The 18,735-nt window shown below is 46.7% G+C and overlaps 1 protein-coding gene across 7 annotated transcripts in view; it reads left to right on the forward strand.

Annotated features, from left to right (window-relative positions):
- The window catches only part of NEK10 (NIMA related kinase 10), a 244,257-nt gene that overhangs the window by 74,658 nt on the left and 150,864 nt on the right, over positions 1 to 18,735 (forward strand). For all 7 annotated transcript variants that reach the window (XM_074984426.1, XM_074984427.1, XM_074984430.1 and 4 more), the window contains 3 exons: positions 1,772 to 1,817; positions 2,472 to 2,593; positions 2,784 to 2,886. In XM_074984426.1, coding sequence (XP_074840527.1) covers positions 1,772 to 1,817; positions 2,472 to 2,593; positions 2,784 to 2,886 — 271 coding nt within the window. The remainder of the gene's footprint in view (positions 1 to 1,771; positions 1,818 to 2,471; positions 2,594 to 2,783; positions 2,887 to 18,735) is intronic.

Consider the following 18,735-nt stretch of genomic DNA (forward strand, 5'->3'; position numbering starts at 1 on the left):
AAAAAGCAGGCAGTCGGCAAAGACCCATGTGGAGCTAGTTGCCTTCTGCAAATGAGAGTGCTGTAGGCTGGGTAGAGGAGGAGGAGGAGGAGGAGGAGGAGGATGGGTGTAGATGAAGGGCTGGGGGTGCCTGACTTTTTAGGAGGGCAGGGGAGGGGCATGGGTGGGCAGCTAATAGGGCTTGTGGGGCTTGGGTGGCCAGCCAGCTTGTGGGGCTCAGGAGGCTCACCCTGGCAGAGCAGGGCTTGGGCAGCTGGCCCTAGCAGCATGGGGCTTGGGCAGGTCAGGCTGGCGGGTGGGTGGCTGGACCCAGCAGCATGGACGTCTGGCAGCTTGGAATGGTGTGTGGGCGGCTGGCTCTGGCAGCGTGGGGCTTGGGCAGGCAGCTGGCCTGCGGCTGGGGTGGGTGGCTGGTGGGCAGGCAGCTGGTCCCGGCAGAGTGAGGCTTGGGGGGCTGGTGGACAGCTGGCCCCAGCCATGTGGGGTTTGGGCGGGCAGCTCTGGCCGCGCAGGCCTCAGGCAGGCAGGCGACTGGTGCGGGCAGCTCTGGAGGCTGGCATGGGGCTCAGGCGGCTAGCCAGCTGGGGCTGCACCAGGCAACCACAAGGGGCCAAGAAAAAATTTTGTGTGCTTATTTTTCATTTTAAATAACATTTTATATCAATATTTTAAATTACAAATTTAATTTTTTGTTAAAGCGGGGTTGGATGATGGTAAAGAAGAGGTGCAGGGGGCATGTGAGGGTTTCTCAAAAATCAAAAGGGGGGCGTGTTGCTTAAAAGTTTGGGAACCACTGTTCTAAACATTTCTCACCATCACTAACACCAGCTTAGCTGTGCTGTTGAGAGCTCTAGTCTGTTTTGGCTGTCAGCTGCTGCTAGTGCTTTTAGTCTGATCAACACAATGTAAAAAATGCCAGTGACCCATCTACACTGACTCCAGACATGGCAAACACTTCAGTATTAGCAGCAAAGTACAAAAAGCCTGTATTGTCACTTCACATTTTGTGCTTGTTAATGACGGATTTAACATTTTTTTAAAATCCTTTAATAAAGCACGGTCTGTTAGCAATGGCCTAAAGAAAAGCTATGCAGAATTTCTATTCCATATTGCTTTCTTGGCTTAGAAATTTGGTCAGATTTTAATTAGAAAAAGTCCTTGTTGTGACTTAACAATTCTCATTTTCAACCCAAGTGTGATTTCTAAATTAAAAACACTATTGAAGACAAATCAGATTAAGAGTTGTGTGTGAAGTAAAGAGGGTTTTCTGCAGGCTTAATGGTTTTACCCCAGTATTTTTTTTCTCTGTTCCTTCTGCTTTTAGGGGTAAGTTGGAATCGTTTTGCCTGTTCTCCCACTTCCTGTTTTTTTCTGGGAAAGAATAATCTTCCATGCCCCGCCCCCCCTTTTTTTTTCTGCGATATACTTTGATATACTTTCTTTCCTCCAACTCTGGCTCGGGCTATACCTGTCAATTCTTAGAGTTACTATGATTAGGGAGTCTAAGGCTTATGCCATTTGTGCAAATGGGGAGAGCAAATCCTGTCTATTGTGTCCCACATACCTAAGTAAGGCAAAGGGGCACATTTATCAGATAGAATCAGATACAACTCTCTTAAATTCGGAAGCTTTTAGGAATAAAAATTTCTGAATTTTTCATAATATTTGTCTTAAAACTTTTGCTAATCCCCTCAATGTATAGATTAATATTATCAAAAATGTGCCTTCCGTCTAATATTAATTCCTACTGTCAATTTTTTTCTGATTGCAGCTTTATCATCCCAATGTTGTACGGTATTACAGAACCTTCCTGGAAAGTAAGTAAAACCTGGAGACTAAAAGCCATGTTGTATGTCATGAAGAAATAGGAGCATATTAAAAGTACTTAGTAGATCCAGGAAAAATGCATTTCACCTTAGATAACAGGAGCTAATTTTCTCTTAAAAATAGCATTACAGGCAGACAGATTTAGACATAAGTTCTGGTTTGAAAATTGTCTACAGCAGAAGCTTAAATAACAATGACTATTATTTACATTGATTTACGCTGCAGTAGTCCCTGGCCAACATGCAAGACACACCCTGCTATACAGAATTTACAGCCTGAAGGACAAAATTCAGTCTGATGGTGGGAAAGAGATATCACAATCCAGGGTCGTGCCTGATACATGAATTATTCATTCCAGTTCCCTGCCTTTTTGTATGCATAAACTATAGCCAGTTGCTTTCCCTTGTTGTTGTTGTTAGCTGTCTGATTTTTTGTAGGTGTTGCAGAAGATGTGACTCTGAAGAATTTGAATGACAAGAACATAATTAGTCATTGAGATACATTTGCACATTCAAATAATTTTAGCAAAGTAATAACCTAATAATATATATGTACATTTTGACGAAGAAAACGTTTTCTGTGAAATGCTGGATATTCAAATGTAAAGTTTGTTTGGGATTGCCATTTCCCTTTGTTATGTGTAGATGACAAGCTGTACATAGTAATGGAGCTCATAGAAGGGGCACCGCTGGGAGAACACTTTCATTCTTTGAAGGAAAAGCAACAACAGTTTACAGAGGATAGAATATGGAATATATTTATACAAGTAAGGACCTGCATTTTAATTTGTGACCTTTCTTTATGAAATTTGTTGAACCATTTGTATATGTTGGACTAGTCAATTTATAAAATGGCATTTACAATGCCAAAGCACAAATGTCATTAAATGTTAACATAGTTTTATGTGATTTTATTTGGTCTGTAGTTGAGATTCTTCGTGTCTTTTTGTTTTAAAGCTGTGTCTTGCCCTTCGTTATTTGCACAAAGAGAAGAGGATTGTCCACAGAGACCTCACTCCAAATAATATCATGCTGGGGGATAAAGACAAAGTAACAATTAGTAAGTAGAATTTCTGTAGCCCCAGAGAGTTTTGGCCCAATGTGCCTTGTTTGTCGGACTTCAACAGTAGCATATTCTAGTGAATTAATTTAGAACTCCATGGTTGTGTAAAATAATTGCTAACATAACTACTGAACACAGCTGTCACGTTTTGCCAATCATAATTATACTGTATGCACCTAATATTGCACATCATACAATTTCACTTTTAAAAAGATTACATCAAGAGCGATGATGATAAAAAAGAGACTGCGCCTATTAAAGTCAAGTGACACTTTATGAAATGCCAGTGAAGGTATAAGTTGAAAGGTTCTTCTCTTCTCTTCTGTTGAGTTTCATTTCATTGTAAGTGAACAACAAGCATGCTTCAGCAACGAAGGGTGCTGTGGCACCTTATAGACTAACAGAAAAGTTTTGAGCATGAGCTTTCGTGAGCACAGACTCACTTCGTCAGATGCTGGTCTTGGAAATCTGCAGGGCCAGGTATAAATAAGCTAGAGCAAGGGTGAGGATAACAAGGTTAGCTCAGTCAGCAAGGGTGAGGCTTACTACCAGCAGTTGATCTGGAGGTGTGAACACCAAGGGAGGGGAAGCTGCTTTTGTATTTAGCCAGCCATTCACAGTCTTTGTTTAAGCCAGAGCTGAGGGCGTCGAATTTGCAGATGAATTGTAGCTCAGAAATTTCTCTTTGGAGTCTGGTCCTGAAATTTTTTTGCTGTAGGATAGCAACTGTTAAGTCTGCTACTGTGTGGCCTGGGAGATTGAAGTGCTCTCCTATGGGTTTTTGTACATTGCCATTTCTGATATCTGATTTGTGTGCATTTATTCTTTTATGTAGAGACTGTCCAGTTGGTCCGATGTATGTAGCAGAGGGGCATTGCTGGCACATGATGGCATAAATTATATTGGTAGATGCACAGCTGAATGAACCCACGATGTTGTGGCTGATCTGGTTAGGTCCTGTAATGGTGTTGCTGGTGTAGATATGTGGGCAGAGTTGGCAACGAGGTTTGTTGCATGGATGGGTCCCTGAGTTAGAGTGACTGTGGTGCGGTGTATAGTTGCTGGTTAGGATTTGCTTCAGGTTGGCAGGTTGTCTGTGGGCAAGGAGTGGTCTGCCTCCCAAGGCCTGTGAAAGTGGGGGATCATTGTCCAGGATGGGTTGTAAATCCCTGATGATGCGCTGTAGAGGTTTTAGCTGAGGACTGTAGGTGATGGCTAGTGGTGTTCTGTTGGTTTCTCTCTTGGGCTTGTCCTGTAGTAAGAGGCTTCGTGGCACACGTCTGGCTCTGTTGATCTGTTTTTTCACTTCCTCAGGTGGGTATTGCAGTTTCAAGAATGCTTGGTAGAGATCATGTAGGTGTTTGCCTCTGTCGGAGGGGTTGGAGCAAATGCGGTTATATCTTAGTGCTTGGCTGTAGACAATGGATCGTGTGGTGTGTCTGGGATGGAAGCTGGAGGCATGAAGGTAGGCGTAGCGGTCAGTGGGTTTATGGTACAGGGTGGTATTGATGTGGCCATCGTGTATTACCCTTCGTTGCTGTTACAGATCCAGACTAACACGGCTACCCCTCTGATACTTGAAGCATGCTTCAGACTATACGCTCTCCCTCCACTTGTGGAAACACACTAGGGCGGACCTCCCATTACAGGTACTTGTGGCAGATATGCTTCCTGCCTGACACACATTCATGCTTGCAGACCTTAGTTTTAGATCTCAGGAGGAGCCTAAAATCCATTGCTTTTTTTGTGCCGCTACTTGCTGGCACTGAGTCCTGGCACCTTGGCAGCCCCAGCCATGGGATTGGTTGTGGGTGGGGGTGGGGAGTCAGCTGAGTACCACCTCCTTTTTTCCTTCCCACAAAAAAGGCACTGCTAAAATCTTATATACTACATGCTGCAGAACTTCCTTTGAAGTACCAGATTCAAAGTACACAACATGAATCAGGAAATAATGACAAAGTGCAGGAGGTACTAATAAGGGAATGTTTATCAGAAAAGTTGGGTCAGATGAGGAAAGGGCCAGATATGTTCTCTGCTTAGCACACTGCCACCCCTTAGTCCAGAAACATTTGTGTCCCTTTAGACTGGGAGACCCTCACCTCTCCACAGTTATCTTAAATATTATAGGCTCCTCTTGCACCAGCAACTCCCCTTTCGCCTCTAAGTACTCAATTACTTTATCAGGAGGCTATTCTTGCTTGAATAATGCTCATTTGTCTGGTCCTGTAATGAAGTGTATGGCTGGCATACATCTCTCCAGTCTCCCCAGAGTGGGCAGAAAGAAACCAATTATAGCAGCATCTGAGCATGAAAAATATTCCCAAGAACTGCGATGTTTTAATGCAGTAATTCCTGTGATTGGAGTGCAATGCAGTGTGGAACATTCAGGTAGCCTACTGTGCACTTCAGAATCCTTTATTTTTTTTTTAAAATGCAAGTGCCTGATAGCAAAGACTGCTAAATTATTTTTAGTTCTTAAGATGCAAAATCAAATATAGAATCTGAGCAACACAATAGCTATCATAAGCCTGGCTGCAAACGTCAGCCTCCCTGGTTTGAAACACAAATATGTGTACAATTTTAAATGTAATAGATAAAAAACATAGCAATATTAGAATCTTGTAATTTTGAAGCAGGTGTCAATTATGTCAAATAGTATACAGAGGAGAGTTTCTTGTTTGGTATTAAATCTAATGTACTAAAAAGTATTGATTCCTAATAATTGTCTCCTTTTAAGATGATCGTGGTGCTTTATGTCTGAATCATGAATTTTTTAACAAAAATATTGACATGAAGTCATACTGTGTAAAAGCATACAACCACTGGGAGGCAGTCTTGCCTTGAGTTTACTGCTTTGTCTTTCTACCTACTTACTTTTATGTATAGAAAAATGCAGAGCAATTTAAAAACATATGCGCAGAAGTGTATATGAGGAATATTAGAATTCTGACACAAAAGTTGCAGTTACTTAAATGTTGTCCTTACTCCTTTCCATTCTGATATGTTATTGCATATTTGAACCCCATGTTATTTTACCTAATCTATAAAATAATATGTTGCACTACATATATGCAGTGCGGAGGGGACATGATGGCCTTTTGTCACTTATTTTTGAATATCATTGAAATTGTTGTCTCATAGTCTTATTGGTAATAGAGTTCCATTATTTTCCTCCCAGCAATATCTTCTGTGAATTGACATATCCTGCAGTATCATACAATCTATACAGCCCAAGGATTGAAATATTTATGGTGTGGTAGTTATATTCTACAGCATAATAGGTACTTAAGGAGGTGGGTGGATTATTTATCTGATAAAGTATAATGTCTCAATAGAAAGGTAAATACATAGGGCTTGGTGTAGATGAAAATGCATGCAATGAGCCCTGGGAAACCATAAATCATGGCTCTTCAGCAGGTTTGAAATATTTAGATTTTATAAATGTGTACATCAATTAAAAGGTTCTGTTCCATGAATTCAACCAGATCTCGGCTGCAGCTCAGTGGCAACCATTTGCACAGTAACCTCAGAATAATGGCTCCATTTTCTTTTGTCTTTTAAACCTTTAACTTGAGGTGGTATGTGCAAGTTATCCCTGTCTAAAGCTGAAGTACAGTGGGGTCACAACATTTGTGAGGGTTCCATGTAGAGAACCCTCATGAATGTTGAATTTTGCTAATAGGGTGAATAGCCCAGAGCCCTGGGGAAGTGGCGGCAGCCACCGGCGCTCCTGGCCCTGGAGCCCTGGAAAAGTGGCGGCAGCTGCCGGTGTTCCCCACCCAGAGCCCTGGAGAAGTGGGAGCAGCCACCAGTGCTCCCGGCCACAGAGTCCCAGGGAAGCGGCAGCTGCTGGCCCCCTGGAGCCCCGGGGAAGTGAGGCCACTCACAAATAATTGAATTCGTGAATATGACACTTGCAGATGTTGCGACCTTGCTGTAACTCTCCCATTGGGCTGCTGGGGATGTAATGGCTGGATTAATGAACAAGTGGTTCTAGTGGTTAGGATTGTTTTCCCTTTACAAATAAAATGCTTATACTTGCAGTGCTCCTGTCACCTCCACAGTTATCCTACCTTCAATAAGAATTTGCGCGGCAATAGCATAATGGCAAAAGTTTACTCACCTGTAGTGGGTCTTCTCCAAATAAATTGTCATAGTTAACTACAGTGACCTTTCCTCTTTCCTGCTTTTTTAAAAATCTTATATTAGGTTTTGATCAAGGAAAAAGAATGAAGTTGAAGGGTGTTTGGGGCTATGAGATCCAACAGATTTAAAATATATTGTTCTGCATTGATTATACTGTAATAGTAATTACAGCAACCTCAAAAAGAATTTGCTGTTAAACAGTTCTGGTATTCATCTGAAACACACTTGGGCTCAGTTACCTCAGCAGTAAAATATCCCTGCCTTCAGACCCCAGGGAAGATTCCCATAAAGCAGTATTTGTGCTGGAGGAAGAGAGGGCAAAAGTTGGGCATGTTTGCGGAGGGGACATCATTGTTCCTGCTACCCCAACTGTGCAAAATTTACCCAGAAAAGATTGTATATTCAGATGTTGTATTATTGTTTCTGCAGAGCCCTCTTTTAGGAGTGCTAGGGCAGCTGTAGTAAGGGGAAGCCTCTTTAGTGCAATTCCATGGGACTTGTTATTAAATTCCAGGAATTAATAGACCGTATTAAGTCTGACTCCTTGTCCAATAGTTTTCTGCAGCTGATGGAAATAAAAATAAAAATCTTATGCTTATCAAATCTCTGCATTGTAAATACTCCCACAGTGTAACAGTATAACTTGCTCTTCTTCCCTCTCAAACGCCTTTTTGCTCTTTCTCCCATCCTATCCCGTATACATGAGAAAATGGCCACCCTCCTATCAAAAACTACAAAAGCACTATCATATCCTAATACAAGTCGCTCCTCAAAAACTGATTCTTATGAAATGCATAGAGAAAGCTACAGTCTTATCATGACTAAGGAGATAGTAAGGTTGTGTTGTATACATCATTATTTTTATTACGTCATTTCCTGTACCTTTGGTCTGAGCCCACTTGTTTCATCTATGTGTTGTCATTTAGACTGTTAATTCTTTGGAAGCAGCTGCCATTTATTAGATGTTTTACTATTTTCTACTGTTTGATATGGTTATTATGATAGTGCCTAAGTGTTAACCAAGAGTGCTAAACACTGTGCCACACAGCGTACAATCAAAGTGCCTGGCCTAAACAGTTTACAATCAAAATAAACAAGATAGACATAGGGGCTACATCTACACTAGCCAAAAACTTTGAAATGACCATGCAAATAGCCATTTCGAAGCTTACTAATGAAGCGCTGAAATACACATTCAGCGCCTCATTAGCATGCGGGCGGCCGCGGCACTTCGAAATTGACGCAGTTCGCTGCCGCGCGGCTTGTCCAAACAGGGCTCCTTTTCGAAAGGACCCCAGCAACTTCGAAGTCTCCTTATTCCTATCTGCTCATAGGAATAAGGGGACTTCGAAGTGGCCGGGATCCTTTCGAAAAGGAGCCCCATCTGGACAAGCCGCATCAATTTCGAACTGCCATGGCCGCCCACATTCTAATGAGGCGCTGAATGCATATTTCAGCGCTTCATTAGTAGACTTCGAAATAGCCATTTGCATGGCCATTTCACAGTTTTTGGCTAGTGTAGACACGGCCAGGGTGTGAGAAAGTATGTGATACACAAGCACAGTGAATAATGCAGTAGCAGCCAATGTCCTATTAGTTTACATAATTTTTGGATAGTCAGATGGAGCTGGTTTTCTTAATAGGGGATCAGCTATATGGAAAGGGAAGTGAAGGGAGTTGGAGTGTCAGGGACGGTAGGAGAAGAAACTGAAGTGATATCAAGCTGAAAAGACTGAGTGCAGAGTGAGGGGGAGTGTTGAAGCAAGCAGCTAATCAGCACAGGACAGAGAGTCCAGACAAAACTGTAGAAGGGTCCCCAGATGTCTAAAGGACCATACATGACAATGGGAACCAGCCAGGTTGGCCTCTTGGTACTTCCATGATATAAATATTACAAATTAATGATTTTAAATGTTTAAACATTTTATTTTAAATATGTGAAAAAACATAATTGAGAATATGTCTACACAGCAGCTGTTCAAGAAGTGCTTATTTTGAATAACGCTGCTACACACGAAAATGCATTTCAAAGTAGCACTTGGGTATTTCAAAAAAAAAAAAATCATCTACCCACATGGAGCCTATTTTGAAATAGAACCATTGGACACCCTATGGCTTATTTTGAAATAGGGTCTCTTCCCCGTCTTAATAGCACCTGTTTTGAAATTGGCTCTGTTCCTGGCTGCGTCTACACTATAGTGCAATTTCAAAAGCCACCATTTGAAAGACTGCCTTTTGAAAGTACGTGTCTACACACAACAGGTGAATTGAGGTGGCAATCCACTCTTTTGAAAGACCAGCCTACTCTTTTGAAAAGGAGCATCCATGCAAGTCCAAGAAACGCCATGGACGGGGTTCCATGGTGTTCTAACCCTTCCAGAGGGTGGCAGCCAGCCACTCCCTTATAGGTCCACTCCCAAGCACCATCAGCCTGCACACACTGAGGGCTGCTTTCCACCCAAAGCCATGCAGACACCACACGGTGAGAGAAGCCAGGTTGGGGGAAAATATGGACACCCAGCAGCTCCCTAATGTGCCACCCCTTGAGGCCGTGGCCAGCCTGCTGGCTACATTGCTAGTAGCCATCCTCCAGCGGCTCTGGGGGACCACCCTGACAGCTGCCCTTCTATAGGCCGTCCTCACTGGTTGACACCTGCACCCTCTCCCCGAGGTCATCTGGTGCCTATGGGGCTGTCCCACGAGCACAGAGTGGTGGGACCAGCTGTTGCGGGGGGACTGGGATGATGATGATGACCGCTGGCTCCGAAACTGATGCATGACTAAGTGTATGTGACTGGAGCTATGTCTTGCCCTAGCCCTCCAGCACCAGGACACATGAATGTGGCCCATGCTACCCCTACAGCAGAGGGTAGCCATTGATCTCTGGAAGCTGCCCACCCTGGACAGGCACTGCTCAATTGGCCACCATTTTGGGGTGGTCAAGGCCACTGCTGGGGCTGTCCTCATGGAGGTAAACCAGGCTTGGGTTACAGACCCAGCACAGGGAAAGGGGAGAGGCTCCTGAGAAAGGGGGACTCTTGGGGACCAGGGAGGGGGGCTCTGAAGGGGATGGGTGTGGGGAGGGGGGCTGGCTGGGGATGGGGCCAGGTGGTCATGGAGCACCCCGCCACACACTCATGGGCATATTCTGCCTCCACCCCATGCAGGTCATCAGGGCCATAAACAGAGTCCTCATTTGCCACGTCATCCATATCAGGGACCTCAACATCACCCCCAAACAAACAGTTTGTTGAGCTGGGCTTCCCCAACTGCTTCAGGGCTCTGGATGGGACCCAGATTGCCGTCCAAGCCCTGGACCACAGTGCCAGTGTGTACATCAGCTGGAAGGGGTACCACTCTGGTGCTCTAGGCCCTTGTGGATGCCAAGGGCCATTTCACGGATGTATGTGTGGGCTGGTCCAGGCAAGCATACAATGCCTGGGTGTTTCATAACTCTTGGCTTGGCTGCAGGATGGAGGAGGGGACCGACATCCCCCTGAGGGACCTCCTGGTCAGGGACACCACAGTGCCCCCCTACATCATGGCTGATGCTGCCTACCCCCTGCACTCACGATTGGTGCGGCCCTACATAGGACATACTGACCCCAGCCAGGGTGTTTTCAATGAGTTCCTGAACCAAGCTTGCAACACTTGAGGTGGTATTTGGGCTTCTGAAGAGGTGCTTTCACTGCCTCCTCTCATGGCTGGAGGTGGGTCTCCCTAACATGCTGGATGTGGTGGGAGCATGCCTTGCCCTCCACAGTATTGTGGAGGCAAAGTACAAGCCCTTCGTGCAGGGCTGGGTTGCTAATGCTGGCCACAGCTAGAAGCACCCAGCTACTGCCCCATGCCACCAGGCACAACGGGATGGGGTGTGGGTCAGGGAGGATCTCAGGGAGACCTTCACTCGGGGGCCCCAGTGACCCCCCCGTGCAACCCCCAGTCACAACCCCCCTCGCACCACTCTCACCCCCACCACTCCCCCAACACAAGCCCCTCTGCACACTCACTCAGTCCACCCCCACTGTGCACAAGGGACATGGGAGTAATGGGAGTTAAACCATTTACTAGAACGATATGAAATTACTCCAAACTTTAAATTGAATAATGAACCATTTACAAGGAAGGTTGCGTGGGGGAGGGGAACTATATGCAACAGGGGCTTGGGGCGCGGGTGGGGCAATGAAACTTGGAGTGGGGCTTTACTCCACTGGGGTGGAGGTCTGAGAGCCCCTACAGCCCCGGGTCTGGAGTCCCTGTCAGGGCTGGGCCAGGGCCAGAACCATAGGGAGGTAGGGATCGGAAGGGATCCAGTAGGCTCAAACTCGGCGGGGAGCATGCAGAGGGAAGAAGGGGTGGGAGGGCACAGGGAGCCGGCTCATCCTGGCCAGCATTAGCCACCAGCCACTGGCCAGTGCAAGTCAGGTGGCTGGGGGTAGGCTGGGTGGGAGCAGAGCAGCAAGGTCAGGGACCGCAGGAGGAACTGTGTGGGGGGCTGCGGTGGAGGGGCTGGCAAGGGAGAGGGATGCTGGGTCAGGTGGGCAGTCACAGCCCTGGTAAAGGTGTCCAGGATGCCCACCACCCAATCCCAAGCCTCCTGCTCTGTTGCCAGCCACTCCTGCAGGATAGTGGTCATGTCTTGCAGGATGGCTGTGTGGGCAGCAGCAGCAGCTTACCCTTTCCTGCAGTAGCATTGGTGCACACTCCGGCAGCAGCCCCATGTAGGCATGAGAGGTGGTGGGGTCCTGGCCTAGGCCTCACCCTGTGCTGCGGGGCTCCCCTGGCCACATACAGGGCTCAGCAGGACCCCCAGATGGTGGAGCTGTGGAGACAGAAGGGTACAGAGGGACAACCCATAAGTCCCGCTACCTGGCTCCGGGGCCAGGCCGCCTACACCCTGTGCCCCCATCTCCCTGTCCCAGGGCCTGGGAGCCCTGGGGGATCCCAGTCATTGGGGGTCCCCTCAAGGGTGGAGAACATTCAGGATTCAGGCACATGCCCCACACTTCCCTCACCAGGTGTGCAGCCTGTGTTTTTTGTCCACCGGGCTGGGTGCTGGGTGCTGCATGCAGCCCCCTCCGGGGCCCAGGGAGTGCATCCGAACTGGGGCTGGCAGCCATGTGGCAGAGACGGGCACCCCCTCTCCACGTTGCAGGCATTTAAAACTCATGGCACTTACCTGGCAGTCCCACCATGAACTCAGGGGAGGCCCAGGAAGAGGGGTCCCGGCTCAGTGACCCGGAGTTGATGGCTATGACGAGGCTCTCATTGCTGGATTCCTTGTCATCACTTCCTGCCTCAACATCTGGGTCCCTTGGCTGGCTGTTGCTGGCTCCTGATGGTCCCGGCTGGTCTGCCACCTGTGGTTCCTCCTCCAGCTCTGGCTCTGTCTAAGCTGTGTTGAGGAGGGCTACCTGCGTTGGACTGAGAAGGCGGTCTAGCTCCTCAAGGTGGGGGAGGGTGGTGGCTGCTGCCCCCGAGCTGCTGGCCACATACCTTGCCCAGCAGTACTCCTGCCGTAGCTCCTTAATCTTGGAGTGCACCTGGTTGGCTGTGCGGCTGGGATGCCTCTGGGATGTCAGGCCAATGGACAGATGCACAGACGCTGCGGCATTCCAGATACGGCCTACTGTGTTCAGGAGGACCTCCTCATCACCCCACGGTCCAAGGAGATCCTTGATCTCAGCCTCTGTCCATGAGGAGGCCCTTTTTTGGGGGGGGCCTGGCTGGGCTCCTGGGCGCTCTCTGCATGGGGTCATGGGGGTCTTGACTGCTGGCCATTTGGAGGGCTTGGGTGCCTAGGTGACTGCAGGACAGGCTGGAGAGTGGGCTCCTGCAGCCTTGTACTGTCCCTGCTGCTAGCATGCTCTCAGCTTCCTGCCACCGGGTTTGTGGATCCCTGTGTCTTTAAACACGGCTGGATGCAGAGACCGTAGAGCCTTGCTTAAGCTGGCAGGGGCACCTCCGGGAATGGAAGAGCGAATTTGAAAGGTGGGCCGCGTTCTTTCGAAATTCCTTTTGAAAGAACACATTTTGTGTGTAGACGCTCTGTGGGGCATTTCGAAAGGGCCTCCACTTCTGAAATTTCTTTCGAAAGTACTCGCTTGTGTAGATGCGGCCCTCATGAAATGAGGTTTACCAATTGCAAAATAAGTCAACTGCAATTTTGAATTTATTTAGAAATAGAGGTTACGTTGTGTAGACATTTGAATAGTTATTTCAAAATAATGGCTGTTATTTCAAAATTACTATGCTGCATAGACCTACCCTGAAATAATATAGTCCTGACCAATTATGAGTTTTTTAAGTTATAAATTCCTAAAAAACAGAGTTTACATTGAAATTACAGGCATAGCATAGAATCTCCTGGCTAACAATAATAATAATTATCTGGTGTACTGTTTTAGCAATGCCTTGGACCACTATTGTCTGTGGTTAGTTTTCATTTGCTTAGAGTTTTTTGTGTGTGTGTGTGTGTGTGTGTGTGTGTGTGTGTGTGTATATATATATATATATATACACACACACACACACATCGTGAGAGCTAATGGTTTGCTAAATATAAAATGAGTACTCTTTTTTTATTGCAACTACCTTGTGTGTCTTGGGTTGATTTTTTCTGTATAGAGCTACATAGGTTGATCTGCTTATTTGATAAAATGTTCTGCTTATATGATAAAACAATTCCATGCATCATCAGTAGCATAACATATTTAACATGGGATATGAAAATCCATTTTCTTGTGTTCTCAGTGGAGTTGTTTCCTAACCTGCCCTGGTTCAGCGATGCAAAGATCTTTTAAGAGTCAGAGTCTGCAAGGGACCGTCTCATAGGGCCGTCTTGCCTGGAGCCAGGGCTGTCCTGAGCGGGGAACAGGGCACAGGGCAACCCCCACCATCTCTTTCCCAGCCCCACTCCTACTCTACCCCTGCCCAGCCCCTCCCTAGAGCAGCTTCCCAGGTAATCTCCAACCCAGCCCACTCACCATGCAGATGGCAAGAGCTGGAGCAGCACTTCACCACAGCACCCTGTCCTCCTGGCCTGCTGCGGCTTTCTGCGTCTCCATGGCAGTGGGAAGCACAGCTCCCTAGGGCCAGCGTGCTCTGCTTCCTGTCACTGCAGAGAAGCTGGGGGCAGTGCATGGGAGAACAACGCAGAGCAGAGCAAGCTGCCGAGCTCCCACTGGCTCAGGAAAGGCAACCAGCTAGCCTCTTCCTACTTCTCTAGCCCTGAGCCCTTTTGATTCTGGTAGATCTGGCTGGCTTCGATTCATGAAGATCAGAAAGCTAGTCGGTCTCCTGGTTCATAACTAGCTTTCCTTTTGAGCGCCCCCCACCTCCCCAGTTCTTCATCTTAGAAAGGTCAGCCAGCTAGCTCCTCCAGTGGCTTCTAGCCCTCATTCATTTTCAGCATTGCTGTTGACTCAGAAAGGTGAACATGCTTCCTGATAATTCCTCCCTCTTTCAAAGGAGGGCCTGCAGAGAGCTTTTCTCAGAGACCTCCATCAGTTTTCAGAGTGACTCTTACAAGAACTTCTTTATCCTTTATAGCAGCGGTTCCCAGCCTTTTCAAGACAGTGGCCATTTGACAATTCAATAAAACTTTGTGACTCAAGGCAATTCAAAATGGGTTGTGGAGGAAAGAGGTTCTCCCTGGGATTTTTTTTTGTATAAATCTTGATTCTCCCCAAACCACCACCCCTGCCCCCAGGGTTAAACTCCTTGCAGGCCCTACCTCACAAAAGCACTGCCCCCTCCCTCTGGCTCCTTCTTTACTGGACCACCACCTCCTCCACACATCTTCCCCCCCAGCTCTCCTACACCCTTCTTCACCTGCAGCGTGGGCAGTTCCCTGCCCGGCTGTGCTGAAATGGGGCTTAATTTAATTGGTTTAATGACTGGATCCCTCCTGCCAATTAAATTGAGTTCCATTTCAGTGTGGCAGAACAAGGACTAGGAGCTGGAGAAGTGAGCAGTGGCAGCAGCTGGAGCCGCAAATGGTTCCTTAAAGAACCACATGTGGCTCAGAGCCGCCTAGCTGGCAACTCTTTGAAAATCTAATGGCTACCCGTGTTTGGGTCCCAACCCACAGGCCGGGAATCCCTGCTTTACAGCCTCCAGTATCCAGGTGCTGTTCACCCTCTTAATTGACCATTGTGACCACTTGCTCTGGCACAGGGGCACTTGATTTATTTCTTTTATTCTTCAGTGACAGACTGATGGACTCCAAAACCATTCAGATTGCTGCCTTTAAGAGATCTGGTTCTATGGGTATTGCCGTAGGGTTTTATCTGTCTTTGTCGCTATTTACACTGCATCTGGGAGTAACTCTCCCATTTCTGGTCTACAGATTATGCTAATGGTGCTTGGTCTGTGTGGTTACCAGACATAAAATGAAACTTTAGTGCTGTAATTTAAAATGCTTGATTGTTGGTTTACTTTTATTAAGAATTACCTGTGTCCTGACTCCATATCCTGTACAAGTGCTTACGTTATGCGATATGGTCATGTTACCCAGTGCTAGCAGATTGCTTGTTGGTCATTAGTTTTGGGTGCGAGTTAGAAGAACAACAACACTAAACTCTTTCAAGTCACAATGACCTCACAAGTCTTGGTAAAGGGTCAGTACATTTGATACAAGGTGCCTGAAGTGTCTCCCAGTCCATTTTAAACACAGCTACCAGAAGGCATTGAGTGGTATCTTCTGTGGCAGATCACAGACTGCAGCTAACAGGTGCCTAAGGGAGGGGAAACGTTTTGGGTTCTATTTGGGAACCCCTTTTTGTTCCCCTGGTAAGTTCACAGAGGATGCAGTCCTGCAGGCTAGGTAGGCAGCTGAGGCTCATCAGGAGTCAGTGAGCAACAGGCTGTAATTAAAGCACCTGTGACCAGTAAAGGCTTCCAGGCTTTCTATAAAAGGCTTTCCCTAGGCAGCAGGAAGGGAGAAGTATGGTGCCTAGAGAGAAGGAGGCTGGAGGTTTAGAGAGTGGAGTAGAGAAGATCAGTACAGAGCCAAGGCGAGCCCAGCCCAGCCCAGCCAGGTACTCCAGCAACACAGTACACAGGGAAAAGACCCCAAAGGGTAGTGGTGGGTGAAGAGGCCCAGGGAAAGGGCACTGCCATGGGGCAGGGGCAAAAAGCCCCACTAGCTCCCTTCTTCCCTGGGCTGGAGTAGAGGGCAGTGGGTGGGACTGGACTCCCCCACCACTTCCCCTGGAGGGCTGGCCAACTGCGGCAGAGCTGGAGCAGCTCAAGGCTGGCAGAGAGGGACCTGCTCCACCCAAAATTCAGATTGGCCTGTGATGTAAATGGCTTGGTAAAGGGAGCCCCTTGCCCTTGGGAAGTCCTAGGGCAATGAAAGGGCCTCTCTGAGGCACACCAGTAGCTGCCTGGAAGTGCAGAACCCTTCAGGGATGGTTGAGGGGTTGCTCACACTTCCATTTTTTTTTTAATGATACACTGTGAAGTTAGTGTTTTAAGACCTTTTGGTCACTTATTTGCACCATCACAGATCTCTCCAGAAATCCTGATGCTCTGCCTGGACATTGATTCCTGCCATAAAATTGACTAGCTTCTCCAAACTGATGGCTCATGAGGAGTTTGGAATATATTGCTATCAGTGTCCAGTATTTTTAACTGGGTGGAATGATGGGATATGTGACAGCTCATTTCCTCAAAATCAGGAAAATTAGGTTTTTTGTTTTTTTTTTCAAGAATTACAGTCTAGAAACTAAAAGCACTATATATTAAGTGCCTTTGTCGTTAACATGTACAGATAAAGCTTTAATTTTAATGTTTTTATGGATAATCTAATTAAAACTACTCTTACTTTATGATCCGGATAATTTAAACACAGTGATCTTGGGCTCTTCTTCGAGTGATTGCTTGTGTCCGTTCTGATAGGTGTGTGTGTGCACAGTACATGCACAGTCGTTGGAGGTTTTTTACCTTAACAATACCCATTGGGCCAGCTGTGGAAACCTGTAGAGTGGTGCGGGTATGCTGGCACATTTATGCGCCAGCCAGCCATGCCCTTGCTCAGTTCCTTCTAACTGCCACTGACGACTGTAGGAGCTGTTTGCTCCTGCTATTGCAAGTACATTCTCTCGCCTTGCTCATTAGTTTAGTCTGCATATTTATGGTTGTACTTTAGAGTAAGATCTTGTGTATAGTAGTTAAATTACTGGGGTGGGGGGTTCCCCCACCTCTTCTCTTCCCTCGTCCACATGCCACATGAAGGTTGGGAGAAGCCTATGTGCACAGGTGACCCGCACAAAGATGGCTTACAGTGTCTGGGTGAGGGACGCCAGACGGACAAATCTCCCATTTTTTTGAGCATTCCAACCTCGAGCAAAGACAGACAGGGACTACCACCTCAGGTTACTCTTGATGAAGGTGGCACTTAAACTGCAACAGACAGACCTGGCACCAACTCCCTCCAGTGCACTGGTGTTGGTGCACAATACTTCAGTGCCAAGGAAAGAGGTCGGACAGGACAAGGCATCAGTCATATTGATAGCCCCGGTGTGGCTTCGACAACACTGCTTTTTGGTGTTGCTGAAAGCTGTTTGTAGTCCCTCCCATAGCCCTGCCTTTGTAGTGTGACCTGTTGACCCAGCAGCATGGGAAGTCTCTGTCATTCCTACCTGGAGTCCCTGCATTTGACAGCATGGACACTCCATAGATGAATCTCACAGAACTTCGGAGCTCTGAACAGGTGAGGGAGGTCCATATGGGCAGTAAGAAGCATGCTACTTACTTGGCTAAGTGGAAGCAGTTTTCTCTCTGGTCCCTACAGCTGGGAGTCCCTCCGTCCCTCCTACTGGTTTCTGCTCAGTTGTCAAGTGCATCTTAAAACAAAAACAAACTAAAAACTCTTTCCAAAGTGTGTTTCCTTGTGATACGTGAATAGCCCACTAATTAGATACGAGCTTTTGTAGAGTCCCGTGGCCTATTCAGGCTCTTTGTCTAAAAAGCATGTTTTCTCCGTACTCCCTCCATTTGTACAGTCCTATTCTTGTCCATCTCCCTTTCCCCTCTACTGAGCTGTCTTCTGATTTGTGTGGTAGGGCATCTTCTCCTCCATCCTTCCTCAGAGTCTTCAGAAGGTGTTGTTTCACTTATTCTCTAATGCCTTTGACTTCTTTTATCGCTGTTATCCTGGGCAAATCAGAAAAGGGCCAGCTGGACTGTGTCCCTTCTTTTGGCTTTTCTGAAGGCAAAGAGACTGTCTTACAGTCTTGTCTTGTGAATTAACTTCTCAAAAAGTGTGGTCTCGGACCTCCAACACTGATCTTGCTGCAGCAATGGGACCTGATATGTTGTTCTTGGTCTCATTACTCATTCATTTTGCCATTTAAAACACTCCTTAGGATATCTATTTGGAACCAGAGGTAAGAGGGTCTTCCTTGGGGACCAGGTGAAAAGGAGCAGAGCCATGTAATGCCAGCTGCATCTGGGGGAAGAGCAGCTGTTCAGGGATGGATGAAATAAATGTTCTAGTTTAAATAGGATGGAAGCTTACACTATTTGGCAAATTTAATATTCTTTTCACCTGTCCTTCCGTTGTGTGTGAAATATGTAATGTTTGTCACCATTTTTATAGATTTTGAAAAATCTCCCCAGTGACTACCACATAATGGAATATAAATTATATCAGCACATTTGTAGGCAGAGGGATGGTTTTGTGGTAAATGTACA

The sequence above is a fragment of the Carettochelys insculpta genome, chromosome 2 (assembly GCF_033958435.1).
Source record: "Carettochelys insculpta isolate YL-2023 chromosome 2, ASM3395843v1, whole genome shotgun sequence".
NCBI lineage: Eukaryota > Metazoa > Chordata > Testudines > Carettochelyidae > Carettochelys > Carettochelys insculpta.